A 20227-nucleotide genomic window follows, 5' to 3' on the forward strand; every position below is an offset into this window, starting at 1 on the left:
GCAAGTCAATTGGTTGCAAATGGGTCCTAAAAAGAAAGCTGAAAGTTGATGGGACCATTGATAAGTTCAAAGCCCGTTTGGTAGCTAAAGGCTACAGACAAAGGGAGAATGTTGATTTCTTTGATACCTATTCACCTGTAACTAGAGTAACATCTATTAGAGTATTAATATCTCTTGCTTCTGTTTTTAATCTTGTAGTACATCAAATGGATGTGAAGACTGCATTCTTGAACGGTGAATTGGAAGAAGAAATCTACATGGATCAACCGGAAGGATTCGTTGTTCAAGGAAAAGAGCATCTGGTATGTAAGCTAGATAAATCTCTTTATGGTCTCAAACAAGCACCTAAACAATGGCATGAAAAATTTGATAACTTAGTCATCTCACATGGTTTTAAGATAAATGGTAGTGACAAATGCATATATGTAAAATTTGAGAATGACATATGCACTATAATTTGTCTATATGTGGATGACTTGTTAATTTTTGGCTCGAACATTCATGCTGTGAATGATGTAAAGCTATTGTTGAATGCTGAGTTTGATATGAAAGACCTAGGAGAGGCTAACGTAATCCTTGGAATTAAGATTACTAGGACAGAAAATGGAGTTTCTTTGGATCAATCTCATTACATTGAGAAGATCCTAAAGAAATATAGTTACTTTGACTGTAAACCTGCTAGTACACCTTATGATCCCAGTGTTAAATTATTTAAGAACACTGGTGATGCCGTAAGGCAATCTGATTATGCGAGCATCATTGGCAGCCTTCGGTATGCCACTGATTGTACTAGACCCGACATTGCCTATGTCGTGGGATTGTTAGGCAGGTTTACTAGTTGTCCTGGTAATGAGCATTGGCATGCTATTGAAAGGGTCATGAGATACCTTAAGAGGACCATGAACCTAGGGTTGCATTATGAAAGGTTTCCAGCTGTACTAGAAGGCTATAGTGATGCTGACTGGAACACCTTATCAGATGACTCTAAGGCTACTAGTGGATATATTTTTTCTATAGCCGGTGGAGCTGTATCTTGGAAGTCTAAGAAACAGACTATTTTGGCTCAGTCCACCATGGAGTCAGAAATGATAGCACTAGCTACGGCTAGTGAAGAAGCAGGTTGGTTAAGAGGCCTGCTAGGTGAAATTCCCCTATGGGAAAAGCCATTACCGGCTGTCTTGATCCATTGCGATAGTACCGCGGCTATTGCAAAAGTTCAAAACCGTTATTACAACGGTAAGAGACGACAAATACGTCGTAAGCACAGCACTGTGAGAGAATATCTCTCTATCGGAGCTGTTAGAGTGGATCACGTACGCACTGAGAATAACTTGGCTGATCCTTTGACGAAAGGATTAGCTAGGGAGAAAGTCCATTTTTCCTCTAAGAAAATGGGACTATTGCCATTGAAATGAACCACACATAATGGTAACCCAACCTATGAACTGGAGATCCCAAGAAATAGGTTCAAAGGGTAATAACAAGTTATGGTGTGTTATGAGTTGAATATGTTCAAAAGACATAATTTCCTGAAGCGATCAAGGATGAGTTAATAGGAACTCTTAATGAAATCTATACTCCAATTTGGAGTGGAGTACCAAGCTACAGGAGTACTCTTGATAGATTCACCTATGTGAATGTGGAAGTTAGGCCGCTTCCTATGAAATGTGTGGCAGCATTTCTAGAGCATTCACTACACTGGGATAGACGTGCGTGGCCGAAATAGCACGGGTCTAGAACAACACCAAGAGTAGGTTGTGTGTGGTACGTTGTCAGAGATAGGGTTCAAAACTTCGAGTCACCCTTGTTGAATCTGAATCGTACTCACTACGTCGAAGTTCAAGTTGAAAAACACTTCTGTTTATGCGCAACCTATATATGTATGGATTCTGCTCGAAAATGTTTTCAAAAAATTCAAGTGGGGGATTGTTGGAACAACAAGTGTGTAGTGTGTGAATTTTGTGAAAAACTCAAAGTCCCACATTGGTGGGAAATGAGAGTTTTACTCTCTTTATAATATAGAGAGTGGGCTAAAGGGGTGTGGCCCTTGGGCTACCCACATTTTGTGGAGAGGGAGGACCTATATGGTAAACCATCTATCACACACACGCGCGCCGAACTGGGCCGGGCCGGGTTGGGTTGGGTCGGGTCGGGTTTATTAAATAAACTTATTTTTTGGACAAGGCTAATTGCGTGATTAGTTCCTTGATTTTTGCTAAACGTTTTTGACTGATTACATTTGACCGTTTTTATTCAAAACTGATTAATGGAGCGTTAATCATGCAAACGTTTTCACTGATTTTTTGCTAAACGTTTTGCCACGCATTAATCTTCTGTAACCGTTTTGAACGTTCAACTTATGACCGTTTTAATTGCGTGATTAGTGCCTAATTAAACAGCAGCAGTTACGTTGCAATTTTTCCTATAAAAGGCGTGTTGATTTCCTGTTTTTGATACACAAAAAAATACAGAAAGCAATCTTCTTCTCCTCTCTATTTTTCCTCACAAAAACAAAACCCTCGAGCAGTTTCTTTTCTTTTTGGGTGTTTAGTTGCCCGGTGGTTTTGTGCAGTTCCACCGGTATAATTTCAATAGAGAAAGGCTGTTTTATCCTGGGGAACATCCGGTTTAGTACGAACTGCTTGCACCTTTTCAGGGCAGTGCCGTGAATGTTCTAAAGAAAGCGACATAGTCCGCGACTCAGTCTATTTTTCGGTAACTTTGTTCTTACTGTTTTTGTTCCCGCAGTTCCGTTTATAACATTAACTACACCCTATTCTCATATATGTTGATTGTCCTAATGCTATTGATATGTTACATGCTCATGATGGTTTTCTTAATTTGTATCGTCATGTAGGAAGCTCTGGCTGACGGAGATGGATGTGCAAATTAAATTTGTTGGAAGACAGTGGAACAAGTGATTGCGAGAAGCTCAAGATGTTTAGATTCTGAAATGAATGTAGCTAAGACACTTCTCGTTTCTCCTGGTTGTTGCATGGATATACTACGTTTTTTTTTTTTTTTTGAATAAAACTGAATAAAACAATTTTTTTTTTAATAAAAAGTCATAGTCATCTACAATTAATATCTAAATTTAACAAATACTAGTACATAAAAAAGAATCCAACAAAGGATTTGTAATGTTGGTTTATGCTAATCAATAACTTTTTCTTTTTTTTTTTTTTTGAGGAAAAATAAAAAGGTTATTTAAAAAATTATGATAAAAGAATTTAAGAAAAAAACTATTCCCTCCGTCCCAATATATAGTTCTTGTTTGTGTTTTTTCACTGTATTTAAAAAATGGAAGGAGAAAGTGGATGAAGTACATGAAAAAAAGTAGAAAGTACAATTGCAGACAAAAGTTAAAGAGGGGAAAGTGAATGAAGTACATTAAAAAAAAAGGTGAAAAGTATAATTATAGACAAAAATTAGAGAGAGAAAGTGGAAAAAGTATAAAACAAGTTGAAATTTAATGAGTAATTTAGAAAGTACAATAAATAAAGTTAAAAAAATAAAGGTATAATGGTTTTTACATTATATCCAAATATAGAAATGTAAACAAAATTTTGATTTCCTAAAATAAAAAAACAGGAATTATAATATAAAACGGAGGGAATAGTTAACCAAATAGTCGTGGAATCTAAAACATCAAAATACTCAAAGTGTTTGAGAAGGCGTAGTACGTAATTAAATGTTAATTAATATCTCCGATATCAATCTTTGATTGACCTTCAACTTACTTTACCTGGTTACCAAACTGGTAAACTTCCAATCATCACTTGTTCTCCTTTGTCAACAATCAATTGCTTTGCCCTCTTTACCTCTTTCTCTCTCTTCCCTCTCTTCCCTCTTCTAAACCAATCAAAATTGTTCTGCAATCGAAGAACAGGAGAATTACAGTTCAATTTTCGGTTTTAAGGGTTCCATATCAATCGGATTTCAAATTTCGAATTTCTAGGTACAAATGAATTGCGAAGTTTGCCAACTCAAAGAATTGGTGAGCATCCTTAATTTTACTCTTTGTTTTCTTTTTTTTTTCCCTTCAATTATCAATTGTATTTGAATTTTTTTTTTTTTTTTATTTTATATTTTTTAATTTTGTTGCAGGAAGTAGAGCATTTTGAAATTAGAGAAGTTTTGCGATGTAAGTTAACCCCTTTTTTCTCTGTAATTGGCATTTGTAATGATATTTATGGTTTGCAGATGATTATATTAACCTGTAATTGCTATCAATTTACAATTTGTCCATTAATTTTGGATTAGATATGTTTTGATTGTCTATGGTTGTTAATTTGATAGTTTTTTTCTTCTGAATTGTAGTTAAAATTTAGTATATTCCGTTCCTTGTTTGTTGGATTATTCTTGTTGGAATTTGATTTGCCCTAGTTATCTCAAAGTCCTAAAATCTGAACTTGACTGCTCTTGTAATTCCAACACTTCTATTGACTTTGTTTTCGAGCACCTTGGAAAAAATTAAAGAAATTGGCAATGGATTTTCGAATGATTGACTAAGGTTACGCATTACGATGTTAATTGTCACTTTTAAACTGCATTGTACACCTTGGCACAACTAGTCTGAGTATCTTGAATTTTAGTTGGTATATTGCTATATTGACAGTCAGTTTACTTGAAGATGATAAGATATGTGAATTTTATTTGGTCATCTTTTTTTTCAATGAACTTTTATACTATTGCAATGGTAATTGGTTCAAGTTGTTCGTTTTTCTATGGTGATTGTAATTCAAATTTTATCGTGAAAACTTGGAATGTGTTTTACCATCTTGTGAGCCGATTTCTTTTTTATACCAACTTATGAGCTAATCATTCATCGAAATTATATGCAGGTATACTACATACAGTTATGTTTCACAGGGCGCTGGGCCTTGTGCGGCCAAAAGATGTTGATTTGGAACTTTTTGACATTACATACGTGAGTTGTCTCTTCGAGTATTAAGTAATTGTAGATGATAATTACAAATTAAGATGTGTTTAGCTGTAGATTCCATATCTTCTGTGGCAGTCACTCTTTCAATACTGCTATACTGTTGTATTTAGATTGATTGTTCCTTTGTAAAACCATTGTTGCAAACTCATCCATTGAAATCTTTCTGGACACATGAATACAACATGTTTACTGTAAAGTTCTCTAATGTTACCTAAGCAGTTGAATCACATAATAATATTTTTGTAGGTCCAATGTGGAGACGTGGAACTGGAAAAGAAGATAGATGAGAAGATTGATCAGTTCATATCTTGGGTAGAGAAGCACCCTAATAAAAAAAGTCAGGTGAGGTTTAGCGCTGACTTCTCATACATGTATCTTTAGCTTTCACTTGATATTTGTCTACATTTTTTAGTATATGAATCTTGTGTGCTATGATTGTACAATGAAGGCATCTTACTTTGGTCTTCTTGTTGTATAAATATAATATCTGGGTCACTTCTATACTACCCGCCCTCCTCGTATGTTAAGCCATTCCTTTTTATGGATTTTTTTTTTTTTCCACATTTGGCTATTTTATTTTATCCTCCTGGTCAAATGTTGGACTCAAATTTTAGGACTGAATTGACTTTGTATCTAAAGTGTATTGATTTGGTGGTAGTTGAAGTAAATAGTAGAGTTCCCTGAAAAGAAATCATTGTTTATATTCTACTGCCTTTGTCTGGAAAGTTATCACATTACTAGTTTAAATCACAAAATTCATACAGACAACTGTTCCATGGGTGGGTTTGGGGGTGGTGGTGGGGGGGTGGAGGGAGGAGCTCATCTTAGTGAGCATGCCATTACTCCTCAGTATTTGTGGCTTTATCAATGTTGTTGATATAGTATGTCATAGACTCATAGGTAATCTTACCTCCTTGGTATATGTGGCTTTGTCTATGCTGTTGATATGGTGTGTCTTAGGTGTCCTTTCCATACTACATAAATCCCAAGGTCTTAGCTTTTTTGGTTTAAATGGTGCTGTACAGATATGTTTGTCTTTCTACGAAGTAAAGAGCAATAAGGCGATATGGTTCTCAAACAAAGTTGAACGTCTTTATTGGGAACAATGGTACATCAATCTGAATGTTGCTCAACATCACAAACCAACCTCTAGCAAATCTCATCACTCCAAAGTTATAGACTCTGGTTAGTTTGTTAGCATGCTTGTATGATTGTGTTTGCTCCTAGAGATATCCCCTGTTTTTAATCTGTTATGAATGATTTTAGAGGGTGCATCCGAGGAGAGAAGTGCTCGTAGGGCTGCAATTGAAGTGTCACTTCGGGAGGTTCTCTTTCAAATAATAAAATTTATAAATGAGAAAAAGGATCATATTCCTCCCATTCCAAGTCGTGAAGGAATCTCATTTCCCTATGAGATTGCTATCCCAAGGTGTGTCATCTATACCCTTTCCGGTCACTCTCATGTTTTCATGTTCAATCTCTCAATGAGAATCCACTTGGTGTTTTCTGCTCTTGAGGATTTGTTTAAACACTAGTTGTTTTTCTATTCCTTGCTTTTTATGTTCTTATTTTGTTGTTTTTGTTCCTGCATTAACTTTATATTGTGAAGTATTACGTCGTAAATATGGTTTGAAGCTGATTACGGGTTTTCTCCAGAAGAGCTTAAATGTGTTCATACTTTTTTTTTCCCTACCAAAATTGTCTTCGGAATGCTAGTGAGAAATGCAATTGATTGGATGAGCTGTATTCTTGTATACAATTAAACATGAATTCAAGTCTAACACTTTGACGCATATCCCATGTTTGACACAACCACCCAAGTCTAAAAACATAGTTCTTAACTGTATGCGTAGAGCAGTACAGTAAATGTTATCATCTCTTTATTCAGCTCTTTCCGATTCTTGTTATTCATGTTCACAGGTTACCAAATATCATGACTAATAGACTGTACTAATGTAATTCTATTTCATTCAGCTCATCAGATACTACGTTTGGGATGGATATGATCAAAAGGATGCTTCAAACAGGCCATCCAACCATGCTTAGCTGACAGTTCAATGGTAAATCAGTTCATCAGAAAGATTTTAATCTGGTCAATCTGGAACAGGATCGTAAAAGGTGAAAAGGTGACCGGGATTCATGTCTTAAGTGCTCTACATCTGTAAATAGGGCCTTCTTGTTTTCCCCTCTTCATATCTCATATGAGTAATTTCCTACTCTTCTCTGTACTATAATCATGCCTGCGAAGGATAAAGTTTCGACGACTTGCTTGTTCATATCTAATCTTTATGCATATAATGTCTTGTCCCTACTCTTATTATTATTTACAAATTTTATTTTTCTTATAAACCTGTATCAAAATCTTCCTTTCTTTTTTTCTTCACCTCATGAGAAGTTTGTCATTGCTCAAATCATGGCAATGTACTGTAATAATTTGATTTTGATAAGACAATTTAGGACTTCAGGGTAGGATAGTTTCATATTAACATAAGTGTTGTTTGGTTGACATGGGAAATAAGTTCTCATAGGAAATTATAATTCATGTAAAGTAATTTCACTTACCTATCTCCTAGGAATTGACTTTAGTTTGTTTGATTGATAATATAGGAACTTAAATTTCCTAGGAACTGATTTCCCATGTTTTATTAGTTAGCTTGATTATTTTTTATTTAATTTACTCGTAATAAATTTGGAGAGAGAAAGAAAGAGATTAAATTATTAGTGTGAATAATGCAAGTGGGCTCCTAATCATGGTAAATGTGACTTATCAAGGTGGGGGCTTGATAATTGTAAGTGATTTCTCATGTTTTATGGGAATTGAAACTTTTCTTGGAATATTCATTTCCCCTAATTTGATGATTTTGAGTCATCAAACAACAAATTCCCCTAATTTTCCGGTTTTAGGTAATCCTAGAATCGATTTTCATTACTTGTTTTTGTGCGTCTCTAAACACCAAATAGGCAAATATTCATTTCCTAGAAAATAGAATTTCCCATGTCTTTTACCTCCAACCAAACAACACCTATGATTATGTTAAATTACATTGAATGCACCAAATTTCCTTCATTTTGATCTCACCGGAAGTTATTATGAAGTGGTTACATTCCTAAGTTTGCTTATATAGTGATAAATTGACAACTGATAATGGCCAGCCAAACAAAGAAGGGTTGGTCAACATACGCTCCCTTTCACATCATTGCTTTGTCTTTTTTCTGTAGAGTCGTTGACTAATTAATGCTGTTATTCTCCGCGTTTATTTCTTCAGCTTTCTATTCAAATAATAACCATCCTCATCATCTGAGAAAGTACTATAAATTGGTATTGCCCATTTCAAAAACTGCAAAAACCAAGAAATTACCTATTTAATTAATCCATACTCAGCCATATATATTCTTATAAACCAAAATCAATCAAGCTAATCAAGAAGGGAATAAAGAAAAATGCAGCACTTTGTACTAGTGCATGGGACCTGCCATGGAGCCTGGTGCTGGCACAAGCTAATCCCTCTATTAAGGCGAGCGGGCCGCCAGGTTACAGCCGTTGACCTTGGTGGGTGTGGTGTCTATGCTCGGCCGTTGAGTGAGATTGTAACCATTGATGACTACGTGGAGCCTTTGATGGATGTCATGAGGTCCATTAATCCACATGACGATGGTGGTGATGAGAAGGTTGTTCTTGTGGGACATAGCTTTGGTGGAATTGCAATCTCTATGGCTATGGAGAAATTTCCAGAGAAGATCCTTGTTAGTGTTTTTCTGTCTGCTTATATGCCTAATTGCTCCTCTCCTCCCCTTACTCTCGTTCAAGAGGTACGCCGTCATTATTATTCACTATATATCTGAATATGGTGCTCACTTGCAGGTGTATGGCAACTATACTACAGTATAGTTGCCACACACCAGCTCAAGAAGTATATAAATTGTTTTACACTGCTCGTCGTGCCTAAAGTTCAAGTTATTAAAGGAATCTTTCTCTTGATTTGAAGTCATACAACGATACAAATATACGATCCTAATGAGCTCGTACTAATCTGTTTTATCATACAACAGACATTCAAGAGAACACCTTTGGAGGGGCTTTTGGACACAAAATTCAGGTTTGATAATGGTCCAGAAAAAGCAGCCACTCATGCAATGTTTGGTCCTAAGATGTTGAGCACTAAACTCTACCAAAATTGCCAGCCTGAGGTAATTAATCCCACAAATTTCAAGTGATAGCCAAGTGTCATACATATACTATCATACTTCGTATGTGTTTTCTATTTTTTCGAAGTCTCAAACTATGGTACCCAAGATTTTAATCCTCACTTATCTCCAAGGCAGTTAGGGCTGTACATTATAGGATATCCAATCCAAAAAAACGAATATCCATGACCTCATCGTGTCTAAAGTATGTATAATGTTTATGACTAACTGTAAGGTTAAAATGAATGCAGGATATAGAATTGGCCAAAAAAATGGTTAAGCTAGATGGTTTATTCAGTGAGGACTTAGCAAAGGATTCATTATTTTCGGAAAAAAGATTTGGAAGAGTGAAACGAGTATTTGTTATTTCTGAAGAAGATGAATCAGTGAAGACAGATTTTCAAAAGTGGATAATTGAAAATAGTCCACCACATCAAGTGAAATCCATACCAAAAGCTGATCATATGGTAATGTTGTCAAAACCTCAAAAACTATGCCGTTGTTTGCTGGAGATCACTGATATATATCGAGCAACTTCACCAACATTTTAAGTAGATTGTTTGAGTATATCCCAGCCTGCACCATAGGGTTTTCCAGCAATTGTATTTTTACATCTATGTGATTAAATTATTTATAAATAATTGTAATTGTGGGTTGATCTCTAAAAAAATAAATGGCATTTTTAAGCTATTTTGATGCACAATCTTGGAGTCTAAGTCTTAATTAAAGAACATATTTTGATTAATACCAAAACAAAATATAATACGTAGTATATATTCAATGCAAATATGATGGTGGAGGAGGCGTCTGAGGCGTATGCACAGTGATCCCTGTCTGTTATACATCAATCCTAAAACCAAAAAAATATGAAAACTAACTCTGATCCAATGAACATAAGAGTTATAACTACGATGATGCAATGTTCATTGCATATTATGTTCATTGGAGTATATGTTCTGTTCTTTTAGTCTTCATGTTCTTTGGATTTAACCTTGTATGCATGATGTTCATCGGATGCACAATGTTACATCTTGATTAATAACATCAAGTACAACTGTAAAGCAGCGATTATCAAACTGTACGCTGCGGGTGTGTAACATGCTCATACTGTCGTGAAAAGTCTATTGGTGTACCTTGGATTCTAGGAAAAATTGAGTGTACTCCGTATGATATCTAAACAACCAGCTGCGATATACTTTAGACCATACTGCCGACAAAGGTCTTTGGTTGTATGATAAGCTTAATAGACGTTGTTGTTGTTTAAGATGTTTTCACACACTAAGATCGCATTTGTGGACTAGCTGTAGACTTGTGGTTGATTACCAAAGATAATCAGGGGGCATGTATTCAAATAATTGAAATAAATCCAGTGTTCAGCATTTCCTTTCATTTTTCATCAATGTAATCAATTCTAAATTTCAAATTACTATGTCTAAGTCTTTAATGCCCGATTTAAAAAAAAATATGCATACAAAATATAGTAAAATATAAACATAAACTATTTGTTGATTTAAGCTAATGAAATTAAAAATTCTTCAATGGTCATTCTGGTCATCCTTAACATGACCACCACTATTCTTAAATCTGATTGGCTATTTTAGGTTTGACCAAGCATTTAAAAGAAAAGAAAAAAAAATCAACCAATAGGATTTAAGAATAGTGCTAGTCATTTTAAGGATGACCATGGTAGAATAAATGACTCCGTTGGTCATTTGCATATACAATTTGTCAATTTGTCAAGATTGTTTGATTAAGATGTGTATGAAAGAATGCACCAGCGACTTGAAAGAAACGTTATGTTATGTGGATTGTGCGGCTTGATTTTGAAGGCCAAAATTGGTGGAACCTTGTGTTTCCTTATACAGTAATATTTTACGTGGACACATTAAAATCAGAAATCGAAATATGTAATCAATCAATCCATCAAACGTTGAACTTAGTATCAAAGAATTAGAGGAAACAGATTACAGAAAATATTTATTTCGTGTTATTATTAATGGAGGCTAAAAATGAGGAGAAACACTTTGTTTTAGTTCATGGGTGTTGTCAGGGAGCATGGTGCTGGTACAAGCTCATTCCCCTGCTTGAAAATGCAGGGCACAGGGTGACTGCACTAGATATGGCAGGTTCTGGTGCCAACACGAAACGAATTGAAGACGTTCACATCTTTGAAGAGTACAACAAGCCTTTGTTTTTATGGCATCGTTGTCTGTCGATGAGAAGGTCATTCTTGTTGGGCATAGCCTTGGAGGAATGAATATTGCCTTTGCTATGGAAAGTTTTCCTCAAAAGACATCAGCTGCTGTTTTTTTAGCTGCTGTTATACCAGACACTATACACCAACCATCTTATGTTTTAAATAAGGTAATTAGTTGATTAAGTATTGTTGTACTTATTAATTGAGTAGATGATATTGAACTTTGGATTGAAATTGTTGATTGATTGCTTTAAGTTTGCTGAATCGATCCCTGAAGAAGCCAAGTATGACACAAAGTTTTGGACATATGGTTCACCAGAAGAGCCCTTGACAGCAACTCTGTTTGGACCCCAATTTGTGCAGTTTCTCGCTTCCTTATCTCCTACCGAGGTATGAACATTTTTTTACCTCTGTTCGGATTTAGTAGTCACATGTGTACTTGGTAATACTCAATGTATGTTCGTATTTTTTTATAGTCAATATAAGAAAAAAGTACAAAAATCTAATTTATGTGATCACATCATACTATCATAGTATCCTACTAGGTGATATACAATGTAAAAATATGATTTCTAATACATTTCTTTAATTTAGCAATCAAGCTGGTTGAACTATACAAATAGATTGAAAAATTAATTATATGGCTTTAGCTTACGGACAATTATGACCGAATAATTTTTTTATTACTCCGTATTTTTTTTTTTTTTGGGAAAAGTCTTCTCTCTCAAGACTATGTTTTGAAGAATTTGTTGTGCAGATGTTTAGTGATGGTGTTTGGTAGAGCACAACTGGTAGTTGAAACAGTACTTGAAGACTTGAAGTAGTTATAAGAATAAAAAGTGTTTAAAAATTAAGTAGCATTTCCAAACCCCAAGAACTAGTTTCGAGATGAATAAAACCAAAAGGATTCAAAGTTTGCATGGACTTTTTAACGATCTCTTGTTAATATTATCTATAATTACGTATTACTCGTGGTACCAATATTCCTTTTATAACATAGTGTTACACACTTACACTGCTATGTAAAACTCATAGTCATATAGATAAGCAATTCCAAGTTTTATAATTATGGATTTATGAGCTAGCAATGACAATGTTTGCATGGACTCTTTTATAATATCATGTTGATAATATTTACTTCTTCCGTTCAAATAATATTGGAACAAGGATGAAATTACGCATCTCAAAGCATATTTTATATGTTAAATATATATAATTGTATAATAGTAAAAATTATAAAAAGTTGATATTGTGAAAGTATTTTATGAGACGAATGTAACAAGATTCCATGACTATATTTTGCTTAACATATAAATCATATTATATGATCAAATAAAAGTGATGAATAGTGCAAAAGTCTAATTGTTGCAATATTATTGAAACGGAGGAAGTATAATTTACCTATTACTCCCTCCGTCCCTTATTTACATGCCTATTTCTCTTTAGGCATGTAAATAAGGAACGGAGGGAATACTTGTAGACTTGTATAACGCTCTTCCTTTTATAACATAATGTTCAACCGAATATTTCTATGATCACCTTTCTATAATTAATATCTATAATTGCGTATTCTTAAGTTTATATAATTGCAGGATTATGAGCTAGCAGTGTCAAGGCAAAAACCATCGTCATTATTTCTTCCAGATCTAACAAAAGCGAAGAAATTCTCGAACAATGGATTTGAAAGTGTAAGGCGAATATATGTGATAAGCAAGGAAGATAAAGTATTAGCAGAGGAATTTGCAAGATGGATGATTGAGAACAGTGGGGTGCAAGAAATCCGGGAGGTTCAAGGTGCAGATCATGTGACTATGCTTAGTAAACGACATCTACTATGTGACTGCCTTCTTGATATCGCCCGTGTTTATTAAAGAAAACCTACTCCCTTGATCCCTTTTATGGTTTTATCTGATCTGAAATTAATACTCCGTACAATAATTCACTTTAAGATGTCCGGAAAATTATGATATATTCTTGAGATTAGCTTTGACGTATGATTTATTTTATCATTATAAATTCGAACTTTTTATTACAAAAGATTTATTTGACTTTTACCTTTAAAAACAAAAAACTCTGATTATGTATGTAATGAAATGATTTTTATTTATTTATTTTTTACTTATTCAAAAAAAAAAAAAAATTACCACCTTTTAAAAACTTTTTTATTTATATATTGCCGCAAATTAACACATTTAGTCCATTAATCCAATAATTAAATTGTTAGCAAAAACAAAAACTATTTTATTTAGGTGGTAATTTACTAAATTGTGTCAAAATTGAACCAATAACCTTTTTTTTTTTTTACCACCTTAACGAATTTTGTTACACTTATAACCACTTAACAACCTTCGTCCATGTATCTGTTAAGTGGTGGCAAAATCGAAATCAAAAATATTTTAAGGTGGTAAAATTCATCAAAAAAAAAATCATGGTATTGAAATTCAAAACTCGATATGTTAAAGGTGGTAAAACTCAAAAAATCCTCATATAGCATATGCTTAATTATGAAGTTTTAATTTTATGAGCAATAACTTTCATTCTAAGATACTCCATAACAATAACTATCGGAAAATTATTTATTTGACGATAAATGATTAGTGGGTAGATACCTACTTCGTAGATAATCAATCATCGTTTTGAACGAGCAACACCTTACCAATTAATAATCTTAAAATGTCTATCAAAAAAAATAAAAAAAATTAATAATCTTAAAAAAATCGTCAATAAAATCTATGTGGGCCGGCCCTTTGATGAATGTTGACACATCAATTAGATGAATTAAATAACTTATTAGTATTAAGCTGTCAGCTGGATCCCCCCATAATAATCAATTTTAAAACTCCGTAAATTTTTCTAGTCTAGTCAAATTGAAAGATCGTGCAAAAGGCACACGGAGTATTTTAGTTTTGTGGCGTTTGCATTTAAAACCCTTTTTAAAGGTGTGTCTTATTCAGTTAATTGAGGATCAAGGGATAAAAGGATGGTTAGTTCCTTTATTTTTCTCAGATGTGACCAGTCAATTAGGGTTTGATCCTCACCTCATCCAACCTATGAGTTGATTTTATTTATCCTGTAAATAAGCAAGAATTTCATGTATTATAAATTAACCTTCCTAATTATTGCATTCCCAAACCTGCCACCTAGAAATGGATTATATATATATTTAGTAGAAATGGAACCTCGAATGTACTTACTTGAATTTATCTGAAATTGTTAGACCTTATTACAGTATTAAAATCGCTGAAATTGAGAGAGAAGCTCTAACCACTTGAGTTATCCCTGCACCTAAAGGTCTCCCTCGTGCATTTATAATTTTTTGTTGTACTCATATGTATTTATGATCTAACTTGCGGTTATAAAGTGTCTCTCTTTTGTTATAAAAACAAACCAGTAAACCACTAATAATTATGCTTATTTAGTTGTAGGGGTCTATATATCAATCTATCATTGATTAAATGCAAATCGCTATTTATTTAGTTAGTTCGAAATTATTTCTTGATTGTGACTTTGTGAGAGTACATTTATTTATTTCAAACATGTACTTAACTAATTTTGATTTCTGTAATACTGATCTGATGTTCTACGCAAGTCTATTCAATCAAAAAAATATATATATAAAATGTGACATATCGATCTTCGGTCCAATTTTTTTGCCTACGTAAAGTACTCGGTGCATTCCCATATCCATACGTAACTAAAAGCAAACACCTTTGTTAGTACTGTCAAAATGGTTTGATAGTTCGGTTTCGGTTCGGTTTGAAATCAGATCGGTTTGAAATCGGTTCAAATGTCTTACGGGTCGATTTCAGTTAGGTTTAAATAATTATCGGTTCGATTCGGTTTCGGTTTATTCGAACCACGGTTTAAATTCGGTCCGGGTTGTAAACGGTTCGGGTAGTAAACGGTTCGGTGCAGACGGGCTGCGGTTTGTTAACGGTTCGGTATAAACGGTTTTTATCCTGGTTTAAATTCGGTTCGGGTTGTAAACGGTCGGGTAGTAAACGGTTCGGTACAGACAGGTTGCGGTTTGTTAACGGTTCGGTATAAACGGTTTTTATCCCAGTTCAAACAGTTTCGGGTTAGAAACGGTTCGGTTCTTTTTTGGTTCCATTTTATTTTAGTTCGGTTTATAACTGGTTCGGTTCGTTAACGGGTTCGGTTCTTAATTAGTCAACAAGACGGTTAATCAAGACTCGTTTATCATTATATATTTGCATAAAGTTATATATGAAGATATTACAAAGTAGTTTGATTTGTATAATGAAAGAAAACATTAATGAATAAGAAGGTAATATTGATTCTTTCAATCGATTATACATATACATAACATCTAACCATCTCATATTCTCATAGTTAAATATTTATTAGTATAAAGGGATGAGAATCATAAGATTATTATATTTTTGTATATCCTTTATTGGTTTACCCCTGAGGCTTAAGTCATTAATTAGTAATTAGTAATTACTTAATTAGACTAACAAGTTAATAAGAAAGAGTAACTTTTAACTTGAGTCTAATAGATCAAATATTGAAATGCTATTAGTATATTACCGAGTAGGATGGTCTAGTACACTGTTAATTAATCTGTTATGCAACTATGCTAAATTGACAATTGCTCATATAGTCATATTAGTCAATCACTCATGTAGTCATATCTAATTAAGTAATTTGTATTTATGTACTAATCTACTAGTCAATTCTATCATTTATAAGTTTACACGATTACAAGTGTATTGCTTACAGACATAGCTAAACTGATATAAATATAATCATATAACAAATCCGTAGTACTTCTAACTCTCTAATATATGACGTCATTATATTATTATACGGTATTCGATTTTTTATTAATCGCGACGCTAGACATTTACAGGCTAACCGATTCACATTTTATAATTTAAATAACTTAATAAGTTAATGTGTGTGTTAAAAAAATATAAAAGCTTTTATTATGAAGGTATATATCGTTTTATCAGGGTTCGAGAAATGTAATTAATTTATAAGTGGTTTGTAAACGGTTCGATTCATAAGTGGTTCGGTTCATAAACGGTTCGGTGCAAACGGGTTGCGGTTTGTAAACGGTTCAGTGTAAACGGTTTTTATGTCAGTTCAAACGGTTTCGGGTTAGAAACGGTTCGGTTCATTTTCGGTTCGGTTTCCTTTCAGTTCGATTTAGATTTGGTTCGGTTCTTAAACGGTTTAACGTTTACTCGGATCGATTCGGTTTCGGTTTTACTAACATGCGGTTCGGGTCGGTTTTCGGTTTCATAAAATCGATTTTTAATCGGTTCGGTTCTCATTCGGATTGGTTGAAACAGTTCGGTTTCACCGGTTCGGTTCGGTTTTTCACAGTGCTAACCTTTGTTGTTATTATTAAGAGTCAAACACACAAAAAACAAGGAAGTTAGATCGACGAATCCTCTTGCAAGAAACATTTTGTACTAGTTCATGGAGCAACCCTTGGAGCATGTGTTGGTTCAAGGTTAAGCCCCTACTTGAGGCCGCTGGTCATTGCGTTACTCCGCTTGGCATGGCGGCCTCGGGGATTAACCCTAAAAAGATCCATGAAGTCCAAGGTATTCACGATTATACCGAGCCATTGATAGAGTTGTTGACATCTCTTCCTGAGGATCAAAAGTGATGGATATTATAGTTATGATAATATTTGTCGCAGATTAGGATAATAATTGTATATATTTTGTATCCTTATCGTACTAGGTTTACAATATTTGTAAAACTCTATATATATTGATCAATGGTACACATTCCACATTGAGGAGTTTTCCTGAAATCTTACATGGTATCAGAGCTTAGGTTTTAGATCCCAATTTTTTATTTTTCCAATTTTTAGATTGAGGAGTTATTCTTGTTGGGCATAGTCTTGGTGGGATAAACATGGCTTTGGCTATGGAAATGTTACCTCACAAGATTGAAATTGCTGTTTTTCTCTTGGCTTTTATGCCTGACTATGTCAACACTCCTTCTTTCATTTTTGATCAGGTAATTTTCCATCCTTTTAATTGCGTGACAATTCAATCAAAATGTATACTAAATTCTATTTGAATTTAATTATTTATTTGTTCGTTACTCTCTACGTCCTATATATATATATATGCTCGTTTTCATTTTTTCACGGAAATTATAGGTAAGGGAGGGTGTGTAATATTCTTAAAAATTACGAAGTATATGTTTTTTATATGAAAAAGGTTAAAAATAAATAAATAAATATAGAAAAACTTGTATAAAGGTCAAAATAAAAGAAAAAGTAAGCTTCAAAAAAAATAATAATAAATAAATAAATAAAAGAAAAAGGTAAATAATAAGATGATGAAAATATATATGGGTAAAATGAAAAAGTAAATAATAAGATGATGATCTAGGGAAATGTTAGGGATTTTATATGAGAAAAAGGTACACTATGATGAAATAATGTAAAACAAAATTACTAAAATTAAAAATAAACATGATATTTTGAGACACCTAAAATAAAATATAGATATTATATCTGATGATGGAAAAAAAAAATTAACAATAAAAACAAAGAAAGTATTATGGTCACAACTACTTTTGAATTGGAGTAGTTAAGTTTTTTATTGCCTTGGTTTGGATTTAATGAAAATACAGGTATTGATGATAAGTTTTTGGTCCATAGTTAAAAATAATTTGTCCTTTTGACAAGTCCAATCATAAACATTCGAGAGAATTCCCTCAATTATCATGTGAGTTTGTTCAATTCTCTGTTTTTTTTTTTTAAAAGAAAAACGTACACAATTGCTAATAATAATCTTTTTATCTCAGAGAATAACCAAAAGCATGTACTTAGTAATTTCCCTATTGCAGGAAAGGAACCAAATAAAAACTGGAAGGTTTTAATTAGTTGGAGGCTTTTAGATTTCTTGCTCATTTGCTTCTTTTGAGCTAACCGAATTGAAATTGATAAAACGAACTCTAAAAGCTCATGATAGGGCCCTTAGGAATGAGGTTCTAACGTTTTTTTTAGCAAACAATACACCATTACACTTTACTTTTACCACAATAATAATAAAAACTAAAAGAAGCATTTGAACTTTTGAAGAGAGACTCATATTGTATTGGCAATTTGGCATAGAATTTATTGTTATTACAAAATGTTTCTAAAAAAATTCACCATATACCTAAACTGTAAAATTACATATTTTTACATTCTCTATTAAAGACACATGAACATATATAGAAGAACATGGATAGACAATTATAAAAAATATATCGTTAACACTAGCATGTATAGTTTGTAGTGGCCTTCATAATATCAATTTTTTTTTTTTTTTTTTTTTTTTTTTTTTTTTTTTTTTTGTGGGACTATATAAGTGACAAAATAGTTTCAGATTACTCGTATTGCCTTATTGCAAAAAGGTTATCAAAACAAATTTTACTTTGATTGTGACTATAATAGCTACTCGTAGTTACAATTTGACTAATGGAGAACTAACTTATGTTTTATTATGGTATTGTGAAGTTTGTTGCACATTTTCCTGATGAAAATTTTTGGTTGGACACGGAATTCAAGAACACTGGTGATCCAAAGGAGATCCTCACGACAATGTTATTTGGTCCACAATTCATCGCAAAGCTCTCTCACTTGCCCTCCCTTGAGGTAATCCTAACTCAAAACCTAAATTGTGACCTTTTTTCCTAAAATTTTGTATGTAGCGGCATTACTAATGCACTTGATTTGATCTGGTGGACTATTATAAGGACTACGAGCTTACTTTGTTGTTGAAAAGGCCATCGTCATTGTTCCTTCATGATGCATGGAAGCCCGAGGCGAAGCTTTCAAAAGAAAGGTATGGATCAGTAAGGATTGCTTATGTAATATAATGCCATTTTACATTACAATAATAAATTGACAAGTCGGTAATGAAAACAAAATTTTCCAAAAAAAGACAAATAAAACAACCTAGGTACCGTAGAAAGTAGTGCGACTAGTGCTTATAAGACCATCATTACTCATGGTATAAAATTATACCTTCCCTCTCCCTCCACATCATCTATGCCACAATACAATATAATTTCTTCAAAAATCATCCAATAAGATGAAATACTACGAGTATTTTTTTCAAAAAAAAAAAAAAAAAAAAAAAAAACTATCTACGTCTCAGATTACTATAAAGTTGTCCAGTATTACTTAGGGAGTACTTCATTTGTAGAAACTACTTTCTATAATGACGCATTTCTCAATACTACTCCGTAGTTTCTATTAAGTCAATTAACATGCTTTTCCAGTCTGCTACAAAAACACAAACCACTCTCCAGCCGAAGAAACCTTTTTATCGACGTTCGTGGCCTCGTGGGAGCAAGACATAATCTCACAGATCTATACAAAACCCTGAGCAACTGATCTAAGACCACCACCCAAAAAAACAAAAAAAAATTTACAACCAAACAAAACCTAACTATGAACATCATGACTAATTACAACATTACAGAAAATACATATCAGCATATATCTAAATGAAGACCCTGAAACCTTGAGACAAAAAATGACCTGCAAGTCTGCCACGCCATGTTCACAGAATTACAGGCAAGTGCAAGTTTCCTACCAGCAATTAAGATGCAACTATTATGCTACAGACATTTGAAGTACCATTTTTTTGTGATTTTTCTCAAGAGGGCCCATAGGATCTGTGCAGAGTCCATGGCTGCAATAGCTAGCTAGCATAAAGGAGTAGAGGCTTTTCATGTGGCCTTTAAACAGCCACCACTGGCCACTAAAAGAGCAGAATATAGCTATGTAATTTCAAGTACTGACATATAAAACATTAGAAAATCATAAACACGTCGAAAATTGAAGAATGCTGATATTTTATTCCTTTTTTTTTTTTTTTTTTAACTAACGGTGATAAAGTTCAAGACAAATGGCA

The 20227-nt window shown here is 33.5% G+C and overlaps 3 protein-coding genes and 1 pseudogene across 3 annotated transcripts; all 4 read left to right on the forward strand.

Annotated features, from left to right (window-relative positions):
• Window positions 1-3666: 3666 nt before the first annotated feature.
• LOC110717621 (autophagy-related protein 101-like) lies at window positions 3667-7294 on the forward strand. Its single transcript, XM_021896369.1, has 7 exons — window positions 3667-3997; window positions 4108-4144; window positions 4845-4930; window positions 5192-5287; window positions 5971-6130; window positions 6212-6374; window positions 6920-7294. The coding sequence occupies exons 1-7, from the start codon at window positions 3965-3967 to the stop codon at window positions 6993-6995; spliced, it is 651 nt and encodes a 216-aa protein (XP_021752061.1). The 5' UTR covers window positions 3667-3964; the 3' UTR covers window positions 6996-7294.
• A 115-nt stretch (window positions 7295-7409) lies between these two features.
• On the forward strand, window positions 7410-9833 carry LOC110717620 (salicylic acid-binding protein 2-like). The gene is made up of 3 exons (XM_021896368.1): window positions 7410-8755; window positions 8996-9133; window positions 9382-9833. The coding sequence occupies exons 1-3, from the start codon at window positions 8387-8389 to the stop codon at window positions 9679-9681; spliced, it is 807 nt and encodes a 268-aa protein (XP_021752060.1). The 5' UTR covers window positions 7410-8386; the 3' UTR covers window positions 9682-9833.
• A 1167-nt stretch (window positions 9834-11000) lies between these two features.
• On the forward strand, window positions 11001-13461 carry LOC110717723 (annotated as a pseudogene).
• A 3761-nt stretch (window positions 13462-17222) lies between these two features.
• On the forward strand, window positions 17223-19184 carry LOC110717486 (salicylic acid-binding protein 2-like). Its single transcript, XM_021896200.1, has 3 exons — window positions 17223-17327; window positions 18823-18960; window positions 19062-19184. Exons 1-3 carry the CDS (start codon window positions 17223-17225, stop codon window positions 19182-19184), a joined length of 366 nt encoding a protein of 121 aa, XP_021751892.1.
• Window positions 19185-20227: the final 1043 nt, after the last annotated feature.

Source organism: Chenopodium quinoa, unplaced genomic scaffold (assembly GCF_001683475.1).
Source record: "Chenopodium quinoa cultivar QQ74 unplaced genomic scaffold, ASM168347v1, whole genome shotgun sequence".
NCBI classification, from domain to species: domain Eukaryota; kingdom Viridiplantae; phylum Streptophyta; class Magnoliopsida; order Caryophyllales; family Amaranthaceae; genus Chenopodium; species Chenopodium quinoa.

What these genes read in the sequence shown, in the direction of transcription:
- LOC110717621 (XM_021896369.1), top strand. Translation starts at nt 3,965, where the DNA reads ATGAATTGCGAAGTTTGCCAACTCAAAGAATTG. An exon ending in TTTGCCAACTCAAAGAATTG is followed by an intron (nt 3,998 to 4,107) that starts GTGAGCATCCTT and finishes ATTTTGTTGCAG; the next exon opens with GAAGTAGAGCATTTTGAAAT. An exon ending in ACCCTAATAAAAAAAGTCAG is followed by an intron (nt 5,288 to 5,970) that starts GTGAGGTTTAGC and finishes GGTGCTGTACAG; the next exon opens with ATATGTTTGTCTTTCTACGA.
- LOC110717620 (XM_021896368.1), top strand. Translation starts at nt 8,387, where the DNA reads ATGCAGCACTTTGTACTAGTGCATGGGACCTGCCATGGAGCCTGGTGC. An exon ending in CCCTTACTCTCGTTCAAGAG is followed by an intron (nt 8,756 to 8,995) that starts GTACGCCGTCAT and finishes ATCATACAACAG; the next exon opens with ACATTCAAGAGAACACCTTT. An exon ending in ACCAAAATTGCCAGCCTGAG is followed by an intron (nt 9,134 to 9,381) that starts GTAATTAATCCC and finishes AAATGAATGCAG; the next exon opens with GATATAGAATTGGCCAAAAA.
- LOC110717486 (XM_021896200.1), top strand. Translation starts at nt 17,223, where the DNA reads ATGGCTTTGGCTATGGAAATGTTACCTCACAAGATTGAAATTGCTGTT. An exon ending in CTTCTTTCATTTTTGATCAG is followed by an intron (nt 17,328 to 18,822) that starts GTAATTTTCCAT and finishes GGTATTGTGAAG; the next exon opens with TTTGTTGCACATTTTCCTGA. An exon ending in CTCACTTGCCCTCCCTTGAG is followed by an intron (nt 18,961 to 19,061) that starts GTAATCCTAACT and finishes GACTATTATAAG; the next exon opens with GACTACGAGCTTACTTTGTT.